A 21,708-nucleotide genomic window follows, 5' to 3' on the forward strand; every position below is an offset into this window, starting at 1 on the left:
TGGCCAAGATTTTGCAGAAGTGAAGGCACCAAAATTCATCATATACATTGACAGCTCTGACGGCTTTGAAAGAAGCCAAATTAAGCATATGTACGGTGTACTTTGTTTTCAGATTCTACCATAAAACAAAACAAAAACATATATGTTGCGTGTAGGACTAATTTATTATTATTTTTTTCTTGTGTTAATGGCAAATTCTTTCCCTCTTCTTTGTCACTGCCAACATCATCTCTATAAAAAGATCACAGCGCACATGTAAGACTCACCCACTTCAACTTGGCACAGTTCTTCATTCTTCACCAAATTCTTGTCCTTAATCTTGCCCTAACTTAACCCTACTATCATATATTATCAAGAATATCTATGCTTACACATCAAAGTTATAAGGTTGTTGCCTTCTGTTTTCTCAAGATCTTTAGCAGAAAGTGAAGAAAATTAACGAAGATCAAAGGCTTGCTCTTATGGAAATAGGAGAAGAAAGATCCCTGGAAGAAACTTCAACATGGGCTGTATCAGTTTTTTGCTTCTTCTTTCTTCTAATATCTTTGATCATTGAGGCCAGTCTCCACAAATTGTCTCAGGTATTGTTCAGAATATTCCAATAGAAAATATGCAGTCAAAATTTCAATAAAAAGTTGTGTTTTTTATTCCTTAAACACGGTTCTAAAACTGAGCATTTATACGATAATATGTATACTTTAATAAAGTTAGGAAGATAAGGAAATTTTAGCTTTAAAATATGTTTTTTTGTTCATGGTAAATATTTAAAATTGATTAATTCTGACTTATATAGTTTTGGTGTATATGCTCCAGATTTTAAGGAAAAGGAAAGGAAAATCACTAGGGAGGGCGTTGACTAAAACCAAAACAGGTTGGTGCATGCATCTCTGGAATTGACTTTGTTATTAATTATCTTCTATCTGCAACTTGCATGCATTAAGATGGAGAATTTTATTATTAGTTTTCTGACTGTGATTTTGATATTTGGTATTGTTGCGGTTTGAATCATAGAAATGATGAAATTCGGTTTCATGTCCTTTCTTCTCACCATGTCGGAAGTGCCAATATCGAAAATCTGCATCAACAAGGATGTGGCAACATATTTTCTGCCATGCAAAGATGCTGCAGAATTAACAGGGTTATCAGCCACTCATACATCAACCTCAGAATTTGACGTAGCACCTGCAACAAACGAATCTGAAGATGAGATAAACTATTGTGAAGCAAAGGTTATACAACTTCATTTAATTATAATTTTCATGGTCAAGCTTATTAAGTACTTAGATAAATAAATGATAAATAAAACTTATGAGCATAGTTTGAGAGTGTTTTATATCCATTCATCAAACACATACATTAAGTCAAATGCAAGTAATTATATTATTAATTAAAAACTATAAAATAAAAAAAATATATTAAAATTATGTTACGATGATGTGCAGGGTATGGTTAGTTTAATTTCAAGTGATGGAATCCTGCAGCTGAATATATTCATCTCGTTTCTGGCTGTGTTTCACATCTTGTTCTGCACATTGACAATGTGTCTTGGGAAGGCAAAGGTATGAACACCATTTTCAATCGTGTGGAAATTAGAAGGAAGAATTTTCTACACATAACAGTTTTCATAACACGTAACCTGAGAAGAACCATACACTGGCTTTTCTATATATAGTACAATTTTCAATAGTATTAGTTATATCATTATCAGCATATAAATTATACTGCAAAAACAATATTATTTACTTAGTCAGAACTCACCACCTGTCCACCATTACATCTAAAGCAAAAGTTTGATTATTCTCTCAATATATTAACTCCTTTTATTTAATTTATAAACACATACAGATTTACATTTGCATACACTAATTTAATATTGCTTATTTAGATTTTAACTAACAATTAGATTAATTTAACCAAACTATTGTCCCAGATTTAATCAAAATATTGGGGTATTGAAAAAATAAAAATTAATATATCATATGTCTCCGTTAAAACAAAATATTTGAATTATGCAACCATTTGAGGAGATTTTATAAGGTCTTTTAATTTATGTAATGTTTTGATGTATTATAATTAGCATATTGGTTCAGACTTGAATTTTAACTAATAATTATATTAGTTTAAGAAAAACATTATCCTAATTTAATCAACAAGTGGAAATATAGAATATGTGTAGCCAAATAGAAGTGTACATTTATCATTTTTTAAATTACATCCAAACAGCAATGATGATTAAAAATAGCAGTAAAAAGCTAAGTTGTATAATGTGCCACGATAAATAATGATCAAAGAGCACACAAATGAGAAAGTCAAAATTGATTTTGCTTTAGAGACCAAGAAAATCATACATAAGCTACGTATATATATATATATATATATATATATATATATATATATATATATATATATATATATATATGTATATATATATATATATATATATGTATATATATACATATATATGTATATATATATATATATCTTTGTTCTCGTCTCCATTTTATCCTATCTGTTTCAACTAAATTCATTCAAAGACCAAATGAGGTTTGACATATTACGATTAAATGATAATTTTATTTTTATTTGGAATATATAATCAATGTCTTCATTTTCTTTCTGGTTTTTTAAAAATATGTTTATTATTTACATTTTTTACAATTTTTAATACAAACTTTTCAAAAGAAAAAGATTAAATGAAAATAATAAGATGATGACATTTTTATAATGGAAAGCAGAAACAAAAAAGTATCCTCTCAAACTAGACGTCCCATGGTTAAAAATGAATTTTCTATTTCAATTATAAATAGAAGTATTGATACAAACTAAGTATTCACTTTCTATACCTCAAAACCATCCTAATTTAAAAAGAAAATTATGAGAACGTGTTTCCTTTTCTGATTGAGAGGGATATGGATAACAACAATGTTTAAATTGAAAATTTAAATTTATATATTCAACTTAAAATATAAGCTTTATAATTTTCATATATAATGGTACAATCATCGCAACAAACCTATTAAGAGTCATCATATTTTATAATAGTAAATACTATTGGAAATTTTAAATTTGAATTTAAGTTTTACATTAATTAAAGATAAAAAAATTTTGAAAAACGTATAGAGAATACTCATAAACTCCTTATTTTAAGTTACATGTAATTTTTAGAATAATTATTTATTAGCTATGTATACTGATGCGGATATGGACATTAAACACGATACAAATACAAAACACTTTGACACATGTGGTCCTCAAAATCTAGAGCAACACCAAAACATAAATATATAAATTAGATCATTATAAATATTTTAATTTAACAACCAAGATTTATACGTTCAAAATCACTGTAAACAAGTTTACAAGTTTGTGTTTTTAAAATATCATTGAATTTATTTTTATTAACATTGTGTCAGAGATATGTGAAATTTATGTTAAGAGACAAAAAAACTATTCAACTATATGTTTGGTTGGAGTGTTGGTATTAGAAACATGTCACACAGAAACACTTCATTTGTGAGTATCCAAACCTCATAGTATTAGGTCAATCCAAAATTGACATAACAATTTCTTTCTGACAGATGAGAAGATGGAAAAGATGGGAGGAGGAGACTCGAACACTTGAATATCAGATAGCTAATGGTGACCTAAGTTCTTGATTTTTTTTTGTCACTGTATAGAGACACTGTACTTAGGTTTTGCAAGAAAAATTATCAAACCATGAATGGCATCACTGTTACATAGTGTTATTTCCTTTTACAGACCCAAGAAGGTTCCAGTATACAGGTCAAACAATGATTGGAAAACGTCATTTGAATTTCTGGAGTTATCATTCTCCCTTGCTTTGGATGGTAAGTGAAAGCAAATGAAAATTTAACAGTAATAATCATCATTATCTCTTTCTATTTATTGTCTTCCCTTCATCAGATGTTAAATTTCTAGAAAATCATCCAGATATTCACCTTACTGATTAAAAGTCATGTTGGTTCCTATAGGTTTGCTTTATTCGGCAGTTTTATGGCTCAGTCTCAAAAGATGATTACTATACTCTACGAAATGGGTTCATTGCAGTAAGTGAAAATCATCTATACCAACTCTCTTACTAGGAATTCATGGCACTGTTTCAGAATCAAGAATTTAGTCAAAATTTACTGTTTATAGGTTTTGGCTTTACTGGAACGACCCTCATTATAATAAAGTAAGTTATCAAACATATTCTTATTCCCTCGTGACACCAAACAAGGCTTTTTTCTTTGCTGAAAATGCAGGCTAATATTTCTTTAGGCACCAATTTCAACTTCAAGAAATTTCTTTCCCGCACTTATGATGAAGATTTTGAGAAAGTTATGGGAATCAGGTACTTCCTTTGATCAAATCAGAAACAAGGTTTAGTCTTGTAAACAACCAGTTTCTGCTACCTCGATATTTATATAGCAGATTCTTGTAATCACAAAAAGATTATATTTCAATGCCGAAAAACTCACAAACCCCAGCTTTTGATGTTCTTGCAGGATTTGGATCTGGATTTTCTCCATACTTTTCATCTTTTTCAGTGCACATGGTATGGAAAATGGTTTCGTTTATTAATTTGTGACTAGTATACACAGCAAGTTTCTGTTTTAAATTATGTAATCAAACTTACATTCATTTGATTTCTTCAAAAGTTTATCCACACAAAGACAACAGTTTTATGGGATAATTTTTTTTTTTTTTTGCAACAAACCATCAGTGTTTAACAAATGGTTTCGTTTTGCTTGCAGAGTTCTATAATTACTACTGGCTTCCATTTATTCCACTTATGGTACAGTTTATCTATTTCACACAATATTGTTCATCCCAATAAATTGGTTCCAGAAATATGATTTTATTTTTTGCTTTGGTCGTGACTCGTTTTCATTATATTTTGTATTCAAGGTTGCTTTACTAGCTGGGACAAAACTTCAAGTCATAATAACAAAGATGTGTGTAGATAGTTGCAAGGCAAACCCAGTGATCAAAGGAAGTTTACTTGTAACACCTAGTGATGCCCATTTCTGGTTTCATAGACCTGAATGGCTTCTGCATTTACTCAAGTTCATCCTTATCCAGGTAAATAGATAGATAGGAAAATGATTTTTTAACAACTAAAATTTAACAAATTTCTTCTACAATTTTGAAATGACATTTTCTAAGTAATTCATCATTAAAAATAATTCATCATCATCGACCATAGATGAAAGGGAACTTGCTCATGCATAAACATCCTAATGAGTTATCTGTTACTGTTTTTGACAGAACTCCTTTCAACTTGCATTCTTCACCTGGACTTGGGTAAGTAATGATACTCTATAGATTTTTATTATTTTATTTTTATGCTGATATTACTCACAAACAACAGTATGAATTTGGTCCAAGGTCTTGCTTCAATAGAGAAAATGAGGACATTGGCATAAGGATTGGAATGGGTATAGCTGTGCAGCTTCTTTGTGGTTATGTCACACTTCCCCTTTTTGCACTTGTTACTCAGGTAAATATAAATTAAGTCCTTTTGATCTTCATTTTACTTGCTGTTTAATTTGTCAATTATTACGTAAAACTTACATGTAACTGAGGCTAATTAACAAGGGAGGAGAATGTAATTCACATTCTTTCATAGAATCTCTTCAAAAACAATCTTTATTAATCAAAACTTAGTAAACATGACACTCACATTACGTTGTGATTATATGTCACAGATGGGTTCTAGCATGAGAAGAGAAATTTTCACTGAGAGTGTTTCTAGGGGCCTCAAAAACTGGCACAAAAGGGCTAAACAATCTCTGCACAACAACAACTCAACTTCAAGAAAACACTCAGATTCTTTGCATGTAGGTGATAATTCAGCAAGAGGAACAATGCATAGTTTGAACACCCCAGATAATGTAGTGGTCACAAATAACCCTAATGAGGGAAAGAACATTGCTCCCACCAATAATGAGCAAAATGTACCAAGTCCTTCGATTTCAGAAATCACAGCTACTGAGGAAGAGAATTCCAAGATCATCATCACCAGAGGAACCTATGACGGTGAGATCTCATTTGGTAGCAGTTGGAAGAATGTGGGAAGTAGCAGAGGCATTGGAGAAATTGGCTCAATAACAGAAGAAGATGATGCTCAAAAATTACCTGAATTTGTTCCATAGAGAATATATAGTAACATACATCATTTATGAGCCATCACTTAAAAATTTTAGTGCCTTGCTTATTATACCTTGTTAAAGTGTCAACAACAGCAATCAAATCAATTACCTACTCTTTAATTTTCCACCCTTTCTTGTCCCTGAATTGAACAAGAAAAATTCTCTCTCTTGTTCTAATCACCGACTTTTCTCTTTCTCAGTTGTTTACTTTTTCTTCCTTAGATGGCACTTTTCAATTAAAGGGTGGAGAAAGAGACAAGTGAAAGGGACAAGTGATTTGAATGCTAGATATTATTCAATGAATACTAGATATTCATTGCGTCAATGCAATTATCAATGACAACAACTATGTATTATTCAAATTGACCTAGCATAAATTGAAAATTTAGTCCAAATTCATCAGTTTGTTTGAAAATTCCAATATGAAGGATCTTAAGCTCGATTAACTATGTAATAAGAAATAAAGGTAAATGTTCATTTATTTAGTTAAGTAGAACTGTAAGATCTATAATAATAGTTTTCTGAAAGTTATATAATTTAATTTATTTAATAGAAGATAAATTATTTGGATAATACACAACAAAAAATATTTTTTATTAGAGGTTTTTAACATTTATATAAATCGTTAAAAAGTGAAAAGATTTCTGTAAATTATTTTAATTGTTACAAATTTAATGTTAGTTTGAGATTTAGGTGAGGTGTATAATTTCAAATTTGTTCAACACTCTGAATTGCTCCCACGACAAGAAACCGAAGACTTTCATATACTGAGTTAGAAAGGATAGTTAGTAACGAATTTGCATATCGGTTCGGTCATCGAGTAAGTTAAATCAGAAATGATTGAATGTTTCGGAAGGATCTAGAAGTATGTTCCGAAATATCAAATCTAAAACATAAAAATGTTTTTTTTTTTCAAAATGAGTAATGCTAAAGACATTTTTGAATCCGTAAATGCATTCCGGAAAACTCAATTCAAAAAGTAATTTTTTATATTCATGTAACTTTTGTTGGCTATTTCATCTTCTCGTCACTAGTTCAAGTTTCTCATTCCATACAAGTTTTTTCTTTCTTCAATTTCTTTTTCTTCACCATCACGAATACCGGAATGGTCAATCCGAAAGGAGGAAACAGTGGAGGGAAGCACAACGTTTAATAAGAAGAAGAAAGAAGAGAATATGGGAATAAAAAATAAATATAGGATCTTTAATATATTTTATTGAACGGTGAAATGGGGAATACTACATTTTATGGGGGTGCAGGAAGAAATGGTCCCGCGCAGCCCCTTTTCCTTCCCCGTTTCGCAGTGTAGCCCTTGTTTCTCCTCGCAACACCTTCTTGTTCTTTATCTCATTTTCTTTCTTTTTCCATTTTCCGTTCTCCTTCATCTTCCTTGGGCAACGGTCATACAATTAGGGATGTCAACAGGGCGGATAGGGTACGGATAGTAGCTGTTAACTTTTACGCAGCAGAGAGAATACACAGTAGGATTCAAAGAGATGAATGTATATTCAAGAATGAATTGTGTCACATACACATGGACTACAGTGCTTTATATAGCAGCACATTATACAGAGAAACAGAATACAACAAAAAAACTGATAGTTTTTTTTTATTAACTAACACGGCTGATACGTATTTGACTTAACTACCTAACACTCCTCCTTAAGTCAAACTGGCTTTAATATTCATAATGTCAAATGCATCCTTTAGCCAACGAAACCTCTCTGTTCTAAAGGCTTTTGTGAATAGGTCTGCTAGTTGCAACTCAGATGTACAATGCTCAACCTTGAGTTTTCCATTGCATACTTGATCACGTATGAAATGGAATCGTGTTTCGATATGCTTGCTCCTCCCGTGCGATGCAGGGTGCTTTGCCAAATCGATCGCAGATTTGTTATCTACCATCAACCTAGTTTTGCTTGAGAGTTCCACCATCAATTCTTTCAGCAACGTTTCCAGCCACACTGCTTGACAGCAAGCTTCAGAAGCTGCAATATACTCAGCCTCACAGGAAGACAAAGCCACCACGGGTTCCTTAGTTGAGTTCCATGAGATTGGAGCTCCCCCAAGAAAAAAGATGTACCCTGCAGTGCTCTTCCTATCACTCCTATCACCACACCAATCTGAATCAGAATATCCCACTAACTCTAATTCTGAATCAGCTTTTCCATGTGGGAACAAAATCCCACTGCCCATCGTCCCTTGTAGGTACCTAAGAATCCTCTTGGCAGCACACATGTGTGACTCCTTTGGATCTTGCATATGTCTACTTATTAACCCAACATTAAAGCTCAAATCTGGTATGGAATTGCACAAATATCTCAAACTCCCAACCATTCTCCTGTAATTTGTAGCATTAACAGATTCTTCATCTGGTGCGGATTCCAGTCTCAGTCCAGCTTCTGCAGGTGTGACTGCAGGATTGCTATTCTCCATCCGAAATCGTTTCAGCAGGTCCTGTGTGTACTTTGTTTGGTGCATTATAATACCATGCTCTATCTTAGTGAACTCAATACCAAGAAAATAGTTGAGCTCACCTATATCACTCATTTCAAATTCATCTAACATTTGCTGTTTGAAGTGAGTAATATCCTCCTCATTGCCTCCTGTTACCAACAAGTCGTCAACATATAACAACACGATCAATTTGTTGGAGAGAGAATCACCAGGCCGACTTCTCATGTACACTCCATGTTCTGAACTACACCTGCTGAACACAATAAGCTTGAGGAACTGGTCTATTCTCTGATTCCAAGATCTAAGGGCTTGTTTCAAACCATATAGGGCTTTTTTTCAGCTTATAGACTTTCTCCTCCTGTCCTTTCACAACAAAACCTATTGGTTGTCTTACATATACATATTCTTCCAGAAAGCCGTTCAAAAACGCTGCCTTAACATCCAGTTGGTGCATTGGCCATAAGAAGAAAACAGCCAACGCTACTATGATTCTGACTGTCTCTATTCTTGCTACTGGGGAGAAGACTTCTCCATAATCCACCCCTGGTTTCTGCAAGAAACCTTTCACAACCAGTCTGGCTTTGTATCTCATTATCTCCCCTTTTGGATTCATTTTCACCTTGTAGACCCATTTTAGATCAATAGGTTTCTTCCCAGATGGAAGTTCAACCAGATCCCAAGTCTGATTCCTTTCAATTGATGCTATCTCTTCCTTCATAGCTTTCCACCAATTGTTATCTGTTGCAGCCTCATCAAAGTTCATAGGTTCAGATTCTGCAATTAGAGCAAAATGCACTAAATTGCCATTTGTTGTTATATCAGCATCGTGCAACACCTCGTAATCATCCAAATGTGCAGGCTTTTGGATGATTCTTGAAGACCTCCTTACACGTGCATTCTGATCAGCATGAACCACGTTAGTATTCTCTTCCTCTATCACGATTGTGGGTTGAGAAATTTTACTACTGTGATTTTGCTTCCAAATCCAAGCAGAGGTTTCATCAACTACCACATCCCTGCTGATATGAACTTGGCTATTTTCAGGATCCCATAGCTTGTAACCTTCTGTTGAGTGGAATCCAATCAGGATTAGACGTATTCCCTTATCATCCAACTTACTCCTGTGCTGGTCAGGTATGTGTTTGAAGCAAAGAGACCCGAAAATCCTCAAGTGGGAAACATTTGGTCTTGTCCCACTCCAAGCTTCCTCTGGTGTAATTCCTCTCAGCCTCTTTGTAGGAGAACGATTCAGCATATAAGATGCTGTTAAAGCTGCCTCTCCCCACAATTCCTTTGGCAGGTTCTTACTCTTTAACATGCACCTAACCATGTTCATGATAGTCCTATTCCTTCTCTCGGCAACACTGTTGTGTTGGGGTGTGTATGGAGGTGTGATCTCATGCTCAATCCCAGCTTCATCACAAAAATCCTGAAAATCTTTTGAGGTATACTCTCCTCCTCCGTCTGTTCTTAAGACCTTGAGAGCCCTTCCACTTTGCCTTTCCACCAGATTTTTGAATTTTTTAAACACCAGGAGTGCCTCATTCTTTCTTTTTAGCAAGTACACCCACATCTTGCGAGATAGGTCATCAATGAACGTAATGATATATCTGTTACCTCCATACGTTTCCACTTGGATAGGACCGCATATGTCTGAATGAACCAGATCCAATTTTTCTGCAGCTCTTTGAGGAACAAACTTGCAAAAACTTCTTTTCGTTTGTTTACACTCAACACACTCCTTGCACACATCTCCAGGAGCCTCCAAGTTTGGTAGTCCTTCCACCATGTTCTGATTCTTCAACAGACACAAATCTTTGAAGTTCAGATGCCCATACCTGTAATGCCAAGTCCATTATGTCTTATTTGTTGAAGCAGCGAAGCAATGATGCTTTAATGCATTCATCCCAACACGAAAAGTTCTATTCTGGGATAGTTCTGCCTGTAGAACAAGGTGTTCTTGTTGATCAAATATGCTTAACTGATTATTTTGCATGGTAATATGATACCCCTTCTGTAGTAGCTGGCCTAGGCTTAACAGATTAGTCTTCAAGCCTGGTACATATAACACATCTTTTACCAGGACTCTTCTTCCACTATCAGCACTTAACACCACTCTTCCCATGCCTTCTGCTAACAGGCTGCTGTCGTCTGCAAATCTGATCTGACCATGGGTTGATTCACTCATCTTGACAAACCAATCCTTCTTTCCCGTCATGTGTGTTGAACACCCCGAGTCAAGATACCACGATGTGTCTTCTGCTACCTCATTATCAGTCTTTGCCATCAGAACTACTGCTTCTGAGTTTGAATCTTCTTGGGCAAGATTCGCGTGGTTGGTGGACTTGGTTTTCGACCCTTCTCCATTCCTGCATTCACGAGCAAAATGCCCCATTTTCTGACAATTGTAACATCGTACCTTTTTCTTGTCAAATTTCCAGGGTTTGTCACCATCTACATTTTGTTTCTTCCCTTTTACGGGTTCTACAGAATCAGATTCTTGATTCTGCTCCTTCCAATTCTTACCTCCTTTCTTCACTCCTTTAGGCTTACCTTTCGGTGTGGACCTCACTTGCAGAGCTTGTTCTTGAATACATTTTCTTTCACTCAACCTGTACTCATGCGCCTCTAGTGAGTGTTGAAGTTCTTCCATCCCCAAAGTTTCAAGATCTTTGGTCTCCTCGATTGTTATCACTAGGTGATCGAACCTCGGTGGTAGAGACCGTAAGACCTTATGCACCACATGTTGATCAGAGACCTTCTCATTACATGTCTTCATAGCATTTACCAACCTTTGAATTTTATCAAGATACTGTGCAACTATTTCATTATCTTCCATCATTAGAAATTCAAACCTCCTTCGTAGGGCCTGCAACTTTACTTTCTTGTGTTTGTCTCCATCCCCATAAGTCTTTTCCAAGATCTCCCACACTTCTTTGGCAGTAGTTGCCTTGCAGACCTTGTCAAAGATATTGGAGTTTACACATTGATACAGCAAGAACCGTGCCTTGCTATCAAGCTTTTGTTGTTGCTTGAAGTGCTTCTTTTCTTCCTCAGATGCCTTGCTGCTTAGCTCACCTACACCTTCTTGGATGATTTCTGCAACATCTTGAAACCCAAAAACTGCAAGCATTTTGATCTTCCATTGATCAAACATGTTGCCGTCAAACACTGGTAACCCTCCCTGTATGAGACTCCCCATTCCAGCCATTCTTCAGTAGATCCACCTGACAATACCCCTTTACGTGAGGTTCTTCTATGGGTTTTCTTGATTGAGCAAGAAACCACTCTCTTCACTAAAGAATCACTCCTCTATCTGGAATACTCCCCAAAACAGCTTTACAACACGTACTAGCCCTTTGTAACTCTTCACAGGTTCTATCGGAACCTTGCTCCTGATACCACTGTTAACTTTTACGCAGCAGAGAGAATACACAGTAGGATTCAAAGAGATGAATGTATATTCAAGAATGAATTGTGTCACATACACATGGACTACAGTGCTTTATATAGCAGCACATTATACAGAGAAACAGAATACAACAGAAAAACTGATAGTTGTTTTTTTATTAACTAACACGGCTGATACGTATTTGACTTAACTACCTAACAGTAGCTTCCCCATACCCTACCCGCTGGATAAATATTTGCCACATACCAGTATCCATATCCGTCGGGTATCCGTTATGCGGGTACCCGTTTATGTTTTTCATATCCACGGGTATCCATGGGTATCCGCAAGTATTTACATAAATATTTTAAAAAATAAATATTTAACCATAATTAGTGCTTAGATCAACAAGTCCCCTTTCTCCGATTGATTCTTGAAAAACAAACAAATAAAAAATTACTACCAATTTATATTGTAGTTTATTTTTGAAAAATATTTTAAAGAAATTACTAACTTCATCAATGTCCACCACTTGCAACATTGTATAAAGTTTCATGTTGTCCAATTTTAATCTAGAAGAGCCTTAAAACATAAGAAGTTCAGTACAAATTTCTAACAATCACTTAATTAAAATATCTAAGTAAAAGTGTTAATTTCATTACCTTCCATGTTTGTCCATAACCAGTCTTAGAGACACATCAATACCTCCACAATATATGGAAGTAATTTACTCATTTGTGGGGTAAGAATCTGACCACCATTATTGGATGAAGACTCATAATGTTGTTTACTAAAATATATATATGATACCCGTACCCGTCCCGTTAACATGCAGGTATCAAAAATACCCATACCCGCGGGTAGCGGGTATCCATTTTTAATATCCATTTCTTACCCGTTGTGGGTTTTATCCGCGGATACCCGCGGGTACGGATTTTTTTGACATTCCTACATACAACAGTCCCTTACTGATTGGGTTATCAGGTTCCGCATCTGTCTGTTGTTTTGTTGTCTGTTTATTCACTACAAACAAAATATTTCGTTAATAATTAATTTTAATAATAAAAAATTATTAGTTATTATAATAATCGGTTTATATATTAATTTTTAAAATAAAAAATTATTAATTACTAAAACCATTATTATTATAAATAAAAAATTATAATTGATCTCTAAATCAATTTTTAAAATTTAGTTATCAAAATAAATTTGTCATTAAACATTAATTATCAAGATTTTTATTATTAATAAAATTTATTTTTAAATTAGTTTTTATTAACTAATAATCAATTTAGTGATCAATTATAACTTTTTATTTATAATAATAATTATTTTAGTAATCAATAATTTTAAAATTAATTATTAATAAAATTTGTTTTTTAACTTCTTCTCCCCGTATTTCTTTTTCTGCATTGGCCCGAATTAGTCTTTCCGGTGAAGTATATCTACTATTCCGGATTGGTTTTTTCAGTGAATAAACATTTTAGGAGCGAATAAACTTCCGCAAAACAGTTGGCACCTCCCACTACTATTTTATATTTTCTTTTTCGGAATGTTCTTCCAATAGTTCTGGAAACACCGATTCGAAGCATATTTCCCGACTTTCCGATAAATTGAACTCCACCATTTCGAAACATCTCCACAAGTCGAACCACCCTTTGCCGACGTCGGTAGCTTCTAAACACCACCGTCATCCATGGAAACACATTTTCAAAAAAATAAAATAAAAATCATAGGGCCAAAACTAGAATTCAAAATCTTGAGGTGGTGCAGGTAGATATTGGAAGAGTGCAGCAGGTAGCTGCAAAATTAAAGGGTGTGAACAATAAGAGAAGTGTAATTGGTATGTAACATTCCCAAAAACTAAGTTGCAACAGGCCAATTCAGAACAGACTGTTCTTCCTGCACCTCCAATTCACAAACACATATTTCAATTGGGTTAGGTTACATATTTGGGTTAAGGGTGTTACTTTCTGCACCCTATAAATTTTCTTCCTGCACTCATCAAAGTTTTCGGAAAATCCAAAATAGGAGCAGATGATTTTTTTTTCGAAAAAATTAAGTGAGTGTTTTCCAGAAAAATCTTTTTGAAAGTGATTTAATGTGTTTTGAATAATAAAATCCTGAGATGGAGGATGGCGTATAGAAGTAGCAGCTTGGGTTGATCTAACCCACTTGAAATTATTCCCTAAGCCCAAGTATACTTTTGAAAATTCATCAAAGTCAACTTTAGTATTAAAGTTAACATATATATATATATATATATATATATATATATATATATATATATATATTAAACAGAACGTATTTATAAAAGAAATTCAATAAAATAATAAAAAAGAATTCTTCAAAAACTAAATTAGTTTATAGAAAATTAAAATTTGGATAAATTTATATGAAAAATGTATAAATTAATTCATGCATAATTTAGCTTATGAAAAACCTGTTTTATTCTTTCCTTCTTATTTTTTTAAGAATTTTTTGTAGAACTTTTTTAGAAACATGCCTTAAATGAGTTTAAAATTAAGGTGACTAAAATTCATTGAAATGTAGATTTGTTTTTCTAACTAAATTTACAGATTTTATTTTTTAAAGACTGAAATCACAAGAAAACAATTATACCAAAATTCTTCAGAGTTTTTTTAAAAAAAAAAACATTTACAACACTAAGAAAAAAAATATAATTATACCAAAATGACATAGAATTTTTTAAATCAGAATTATAACTTTAGCTAAAATTAGGAAAATAAAATTGGAGTAGAGAATTTCTATATTGCTGTGGATAAGGTTTTGTGATAATATCTTGAGCACTGTTTAAACAATTATATTACGTAAGCAAATGATAAATACAAAAATGTGGAAACATCATTTGACAAACGCGGAAAGGTGGCCGTGAGTGCCACGATGGTTGTGTTTATCTCATGCTTTACGAAGATCGCTTTCAAGTGACGCATCACACGTCACCAAATTAATGGTGAGATTAGATATATCCACAGCAGGCAGGGTCCGCGAAGCAGGTGATTATTGTACTCGTGTGAAAGCATGACTTGGACCTCACACACGTGTCACGTGGCGGTGCGTTATTCTCCAACCACGAAGCTTCCGCTATCACAGTTGTTGGGCCTGCTTTGTCCTCTGTGGGCCATCCCACAGTAAGGTTCCCACGCTGATGTCATCACGATAACGTTTATTCTTTACGTGACACTGCTATGAAGACTTCACGCTATTATATTAAAGTTTTTGTATTATTATTTAGTTAAAAATTCTCATGCACTCTAATTGTAAGTTAGTCATCATAACCTACAAAATTAGTTCCTTTTAATATTTATATTTTCTTCGAAATTTAAATGTTTCTTATATTTAAAATTTAATAAATATATTTATTTAGTACTAATAAATATTATATTTAAATTAATTGTTTAAATTTGTTTCGATTTTGTCACAAATTTTCGAATAGAATATATATATATATATATATATATATATATATATATATATATATATATATATATATATTATAAAATCATAGTTTTAATTTTATTTAATTTTTTTTCTATTTAATTAAAATTTATTGATGTTGTAAAATACTTTACGTAATTATTTCTCATCAATTACGTTTATTTTGAAATTCTTAACTTTTTATAATATTTAATTTTAAAATATATTTAAATTTAGTTTTAATTAGTTTAAATTTTTTACGTTAACTGTTCATGAAAATTAAAGTTATTTTTATTTTCTTAATATTAACATATAAAAATATTTCTTTCATACTTCTATATTTATATTGTACTTTATTCAAAATAAAGTTTACAAATTTTAAAGCAAATTATTTTTTTAAATGATAAAATTATGTAATGTTTGTACTATATGTACCCAATATATTATATGCACTCAAGATCATCTCGGATATACTATATGTATACAAGACCATATCGATTTATATTTTGACGATACCATAAAAGAATATGAATGTTGCCTACTTAACCTCATCTTGTTCTATAATGACTAAGATCATCTTGAACAACACTACATTATGCCAAGAAGGATTAATCATGATTAGTAGAGGTTAAGAGTTAAAACATATTAGCAGATCAAACAAGATAATTATGTGTACTATTCTAGGCCCAACCTACTAAAAGTTCATAAATTTAATATAAATAGCATTATTCACAAAATAATTAATTCTGTTCATTATTAAATCATTCATTATCATTTGACGCATATCCCTAACTTGATTGTCAGATTTTATTTTTGAAGGCACAATTCACTTCTGAATTGAGACAATACCTCGACCTCGGAGCATATTAGATTATAGACTCAAAAGTGAGTCACAAAAAAAAAATCTTGTAGAATTTTCAGGATGTGTTCTGTAAGAACAATGTTAGATATAAAAATTTATAAAATATTAAACTAATAATAATAATTATATATTTTTGATTTTTTTTTCTATTTCTCCTCTTTCTTCAATATATTTGTTTTACTTTCAAGGTTTTACTTTTTAGTCTATTTAATTGGAATGTTAAAACATTTTAAAATATTTATTTTATAAATACTTTTTATGATAATAAAAAAATTATTAAGTAAAAAGTTATGGTACTTAATGATGAATATAAATAATATTTTAGAAAACAACAAAATCCGGTATGTTCAATTGAGATTATTAAAGACTAAATAAACTGTATACGGTGTTATTAAAAAAATTATATAGATTTCAATGAAATATTTTGTTTATTGAAATTTTATAGATGGTGTGACTTTTTATTTATATATATAAATATCATTTCCAAAAAAAAATTAAATTAGACAGTCATAGATCAACAATTAAAAGTTATTTTTTTTAATAATTTTTCTCCTAAATTTTAAAAGTTTCAATTTGGTTTAGCTTTATTTAAAAAAATGTCAATGTTTCTTTGTGATTTGTTGTTATCATGATCTATGAATTGAGAATTAAGTCAAGAAGAAAATATTTTGTAGTTATTAGAAAAACTTCACAAACATACTATAATTATAACTTGATGTTTAGTTTTTTTTTACATACTCTCGTTTGTTAGGAATTTAATGTAAGTTTGAGTTTATATCAAGTAGAAATATAAAAGTTGAGCATATGGGTGTTGGATAGAAGATGATTTCTAATAAGGATTTGTTTATAGTTCATTAGTAACAAAATTTCCAAGTGTATATCCTTAAAAAAGTTAAGCAATATGAATGAAAAGTTTTCTTGGTAACCGACTCAAAATGAGAATGGAAAATCATAGCTTTTCTTGTATTGAAAGTTTTCTTGATATATATTTCAATTAGATCTGTCAAAACGGGTAATCCGGCCTAACTTGGCTCGACCTACCACAAGTTGATTACTTAGTGAGCCAACCCAACCTGGCTCACTTATTAGCGAGCCAAAAATATTCAAACCCGGCCTGGCCCACCACAGGTTAGTGGGTTAAACGGGTTGGCTCATGGGCTCATTTAATTAAAAAAATATAATGTTTTTATTTATTTTTTCAGTCAAAACTAAATTATAATTCTAATTAAAATCTAAATAAACTTTAATACAATCTAAATACAAACCAAAATCACAAAAATACAAATTATCTATGTGTTGGCTAAAAAAAACAACCTAACATGGCCAAAATGCAAAACTCAACTTAACAAAAAACACTTGTGCGACCCTTTATTTGGAGGTTGGTGAGCCAACCCGGGTCACCACGGGTTCAACCCGGGTGAGTCGAGTCAAAAATCAACCCGTATTGAAATTTGTAAAAAAATTTCAACCCAACCCAACCCAAACCCGTGGTGAGCCAAGTTGGCTCGCGGGTTCCAACCCATTTTGATAGCTCTATATGTTAAGACAAATGATGGTACAAGTAAAGGTCAGAATCGAGGGAAATGTACTAGTATGGAAGGGACTCAACTTGAGAAGGAGATTCTTAGGAATTCTAGTGTAAGTTTGAGTCTCACATTGAGTAGAAATTAAAAAGTTGAGTAACGTATAAAGAAAAAGACTCACAAGCACATTTCCTTAAGGTTTTGGGTTGTTAGGTCTCTTTTATGGGTTTGTTCATGACTTTTGGGTATCAAATAGCTCCACTTTAAATTCATTAACTTTATGAAAAAAATGTCATAACAAACCCTGCACCATCTCACACCCACTACCACTTCAAGAATGTGCTTCAATTTGCCATGGACCAAACAGGGTGAAAAACCATACACACTAAAGAATAAATGTAGAGATAGAAAATAATAAATTTTCTTGTGCATTAAACCATAAATGTTATTACATATGTCATTTTCAATGACCTTTATAAAAGGGGCACAAAGTGATTACAAGTTAGTTAAAAGTACAAACATAAATCTAACTAACAAAATACAATATAACCATATGATGTAACTCAGAGTCACCAGAAAACCTTAGTATTAGATGACATTTTCAACTATCAAACAACTTCATTAGACAACATCCACTACTATTAGACAACATATTCTTGAAAGAGTTAATACACAACGATCTACAAACGAACATTTGACCTCATTGATTATAGTGTAGACACTCTACCATTAGATGCTCCACCACTGGATGTTGTAAGTTTTTCACTAGATGACCTACCACTAAAAACCCTCATATTAGATATTTGTTTAAGGAATTATAGCATCTAACAATCATGTAGGAACTTCATCGGATGACCTACCATTAGACGCTCCAATGATCTTCTTCTTAAAGATCCACTTAGACCCAACAATATCCTACCTCTTGATGGCTTTTACTCCCATGTCTCATTCTTTTTAAGGAACTTCATCTCTTTGTGCATAATCACAATCCATTTATCGCTCTCATACAAACGATTACCTCACAAAAGATAACTAGTTAGATAACTTCACTATGACCAACAAACTTATATCCTATAAACATCTCCATCTATGTCTCCTTAGGCTTCCTGTGGATTAAAATAGACTTCATCAAACACAATGTTTATATTGATTATTACCATCAGATAGTAACTGTTGTATGAAGTCTTTTAGCCCATTCTTATATCCAACAAACATTCCCTTCCTGGATCCGTGTTCAAATTTACCATCATCTATATGATAGTAAGTTGGCCACCCAAACACCTCCAAAATTGACTAGTCACTTGACTTGCTAGACCACATCTCAACTAGATTATTGAATGATTTGATTATGGATGGGGAACGATCCACCAAAAAACCTTACTCCAATAGCATCCATCCAATATATAATGCAACAATATGTTAAGACTCTTCTTTAACAAGGTTATGTTCATCTTCTCGGCAACTTCATTTTATTGTGTCAAATGACAAACAATTAAGTACCTAGTAATGCCTGTGTGAAGATTGACTTAGTAAAAATATTGTTAAGTTTTCTAAATTGTCTTATGTTATAGATTGTTTGATAGTTCAAGATCGTTTGGCGGCATAACTTTTTTTTATCTTCACTAGTTCTTTTGTATTTGTTAGTATGTCTATCTTGGAAGCATATGTTACAATCAAACTGTGTATCTTACATAGAATTATAACTTTATTTATCTGTCATTAGAAAGTTCTCCTACTTGATGTTTTGAGCTTAACTTTGGAAGAACTATTCACATGAATTTTCCAATAATTTAGGCATGATTTGTAGAACTTATTTATAATAGTTATTTTTGTATAGATAAAACCTTGTATTAATAGTTTTGTTTAAGTCAAAGTTACGAGTTCAATTGTATAATAAAAAAATTATTACTTGAACAATATTATTATACAAATTATGAAGAAAACCTATATCAGTTTTCTTATAGGAGACATTGTTTCCCATCAACATTTTACCACCTTCATAATATTCAATCATGGTAAACCAATCCCTATGAGAACTCATATAAAAGGAGTAACCAAAATATAGTACCCGTATCTAAACAATTATTTCCTAGATGCAAAGACCCAATTGTTTACAATTTTTGAAAAGATCTTTACGGCCAATCTTCAACTTCCTTCACTTCGTGACCTTCTTGTAGTTCTTGAAGACTACCAACCCAGAAGACAATGCATTTTCATTATTAACATATTCTTTGAAGCATATTTCTCTTGTATAGAGGCTTGAATTGACCTCTTTAAGTCTAGTACTATTCATCCTACCAAACTTACCAAGTTATCATAGGATAGCAAGATAAAGGCTAGCATAATCATCATTATGTCTTCATCTTCTACATTTGCATTTACGTCTTGGAGCTCCATGAAGATAAGCCCCCCTTCTTCATATGTAGTTTTAAGAATAATCACCTCAATAACAAATTATTCTAAATGAACTTTGTTATGAACAACTTTTCCACCTTCACATAATGTTATTAAGGTCTTCTCTTCTATAGCCTCGTAAAGGATTCCATATAACAATGACAATTATCACAATATTGTTTACTTACATCAACTCTAGATCATGTCTCATTATATGTGATGTACTCTGAAACAATTGTACTAACATGTCTTGCTCTTTCAAAAAAGCTATCATCTTAAAAGTAGTAACAGTGAGAAAATAAGTCAAACATGAGGTTTATAATGTTTTGGTGGTCCATTCCATTATTGATTGCCAAAAACATGTTAAATCAAATTGATTCGTTGGAATAACTCATTTTACCATGTTTAAAAATAAGGAAATAATATTAAGTGGTATTCTTAATTAAGTTAATTATAATATTGACTCTAATCAAAATCATATTAAACATTTGATTGTTTAACCTATTTTAACTAAGAAATATTCTCCTTAATAATAAAAATCACATTAGTGTTGCTTTCACAAACAAAGTTTAAAAGAATTCAATTTTTAAGTTAGTGCAACTAATATAACATGCAATATGATAGATTAAGGAAGATAAATTTATTTAGTATTCTTACACTAATTTGTCTAATAGTGCATACTTCATCTAGTTCTTTACCAATTAGTCAAGTTTTACTAAGTATGCTATAGTTGGTTGACCTTGTACAAGTATTATTTTTGGAACATAATCACTCATGGCTAACCCCGTCAAGTATTTTTTGACACTTAGCACTCATGGCTAAAACCCTAGATATTCTTTCATATTGAATCCACTGTTTACTAACCCCATTGGTTTTTTTTTTCCATAACATGTCACTTATGGCTTAACCCAAGTATTCTTTTAACATGTGTCTTTTGAATTACCTAAGTATTCTTTCAACAAGCCATTTTGGGTTTAACCAAGTATTCTTCCAACAATCCACTTATGACTTAATCAGTATTTTCACTAAAGAAGAATATGGATATCTTATTTTCAATCTTGAAGACAAGTAAAGTTTTGATGATGATAATAAATGAAGAAAAGTTGAAGTCTTATTGATGATTTGTGGGGAACTGCTGAAAACTTAAAGAATGTTTGGATTCAAGAATTACATTAAAGACTTAATGCTTGGATTCAAGAGTTGCATTAAAGACTCAAAATTTTAGTTGTTGAAGCCATGTAATCTATGTATTGTAATTAAGATAGTGAAATTAGTAGGTCAAAATTCAAAATCACTAAAACACTTAAGGGAAAATAATCCAATTATTCAATGATAATTGATTATCACTTATGATAATCGATTATTTCAGTGTAAAATTATTTTCAATAAATGCCATTAGAATAATTGATTGTTGCTTATAATCGATTATTAACGGTAGTTATAACTTGACCCTTCATATTCTAACCCTAATTTCGAAAATGACTTTTA

The 21,708-nt window shown here is 32.0% G+C and overlaps 1 protein-coding gene across 1 annotated transcript; it reads left to right on the plus strand.

Annotated features, from left to right (window-relative positions):
* The first annotated feature begins 275 nt into the window (after positions 1 to 275).
* On the plus strand, positions 276 to 6,487 carry LOC114170523 (MLO-like protein 12). The gene is made up of 14 exons (XM_028056019.1): positions 276 to 581; positions 814 to 871; positions 1,012 to 1,229; positions 1,443 to 1,559; positions 3,579 to 3,639; positions 3,760 to 3,848; positions 3,993 to 4,067; positions 4,266 to 4,354; positions 4,509 to 4,558; positions 4,758 to 4,798; positions 4,912 to 5,085; positions 5,272 to 5,307; positions 5,375 to 5,503; positions 5,712 to 6,487. Exons 1-14 carry the CDS (start codon positions 462 to 464, stop codon positions 6,156 to 6,158), a joined length of 1,704 nt encoding a protein of 567 aa, XP_027911820.1. The 5' UTR covers positions 276 to 461; the 3' UTR covers positions 6,159 to 6,487.
* The last annotated feature ends 15,221 nt before the right edge of the window (positions 6,488 to 21,708 follow it).

Source organism: Vigna unguiculata, chromosome 11 (genome assembly GCF_004118075.2).
Source record: "Vigna unguiculata cultivar IT97K-499-35 chromosome 11, ASM411807v1, whole genome shotgun sequence".
Classification (NCBI taxonomy): domain Eukaryota; kingdom Viridiplantae; phylum Streptophyta; class Magnoliopsida; order Fabales; family Fabaceae; genus Vigna; species Vigna unguiculata.

Bases quoted from the DNA above. Each gene is read 5' to 3' on its own strand.
- LOC114170523 (XM_028056019.1), top strand. From the start codon at position 462: ATGGAAATAGGAGAAGAAAGATCCCTGGAAGAAACTTCAACATGGGCT. The intron at 4,799-4,911 runs GTACAGTTTATC...TTTGTATTCAAG, and splicing joins TTCCATTTATTCCACTTATG to GTTGCTTTACTAGCTGGGAC. The intron at 5,504-5,711 runs GTAAATATAAAT...TATATGTCACAG, and splicing joins TTTTTGCACTTGTTACTCAG to ATGGGTTCTAGCATGAGAAG.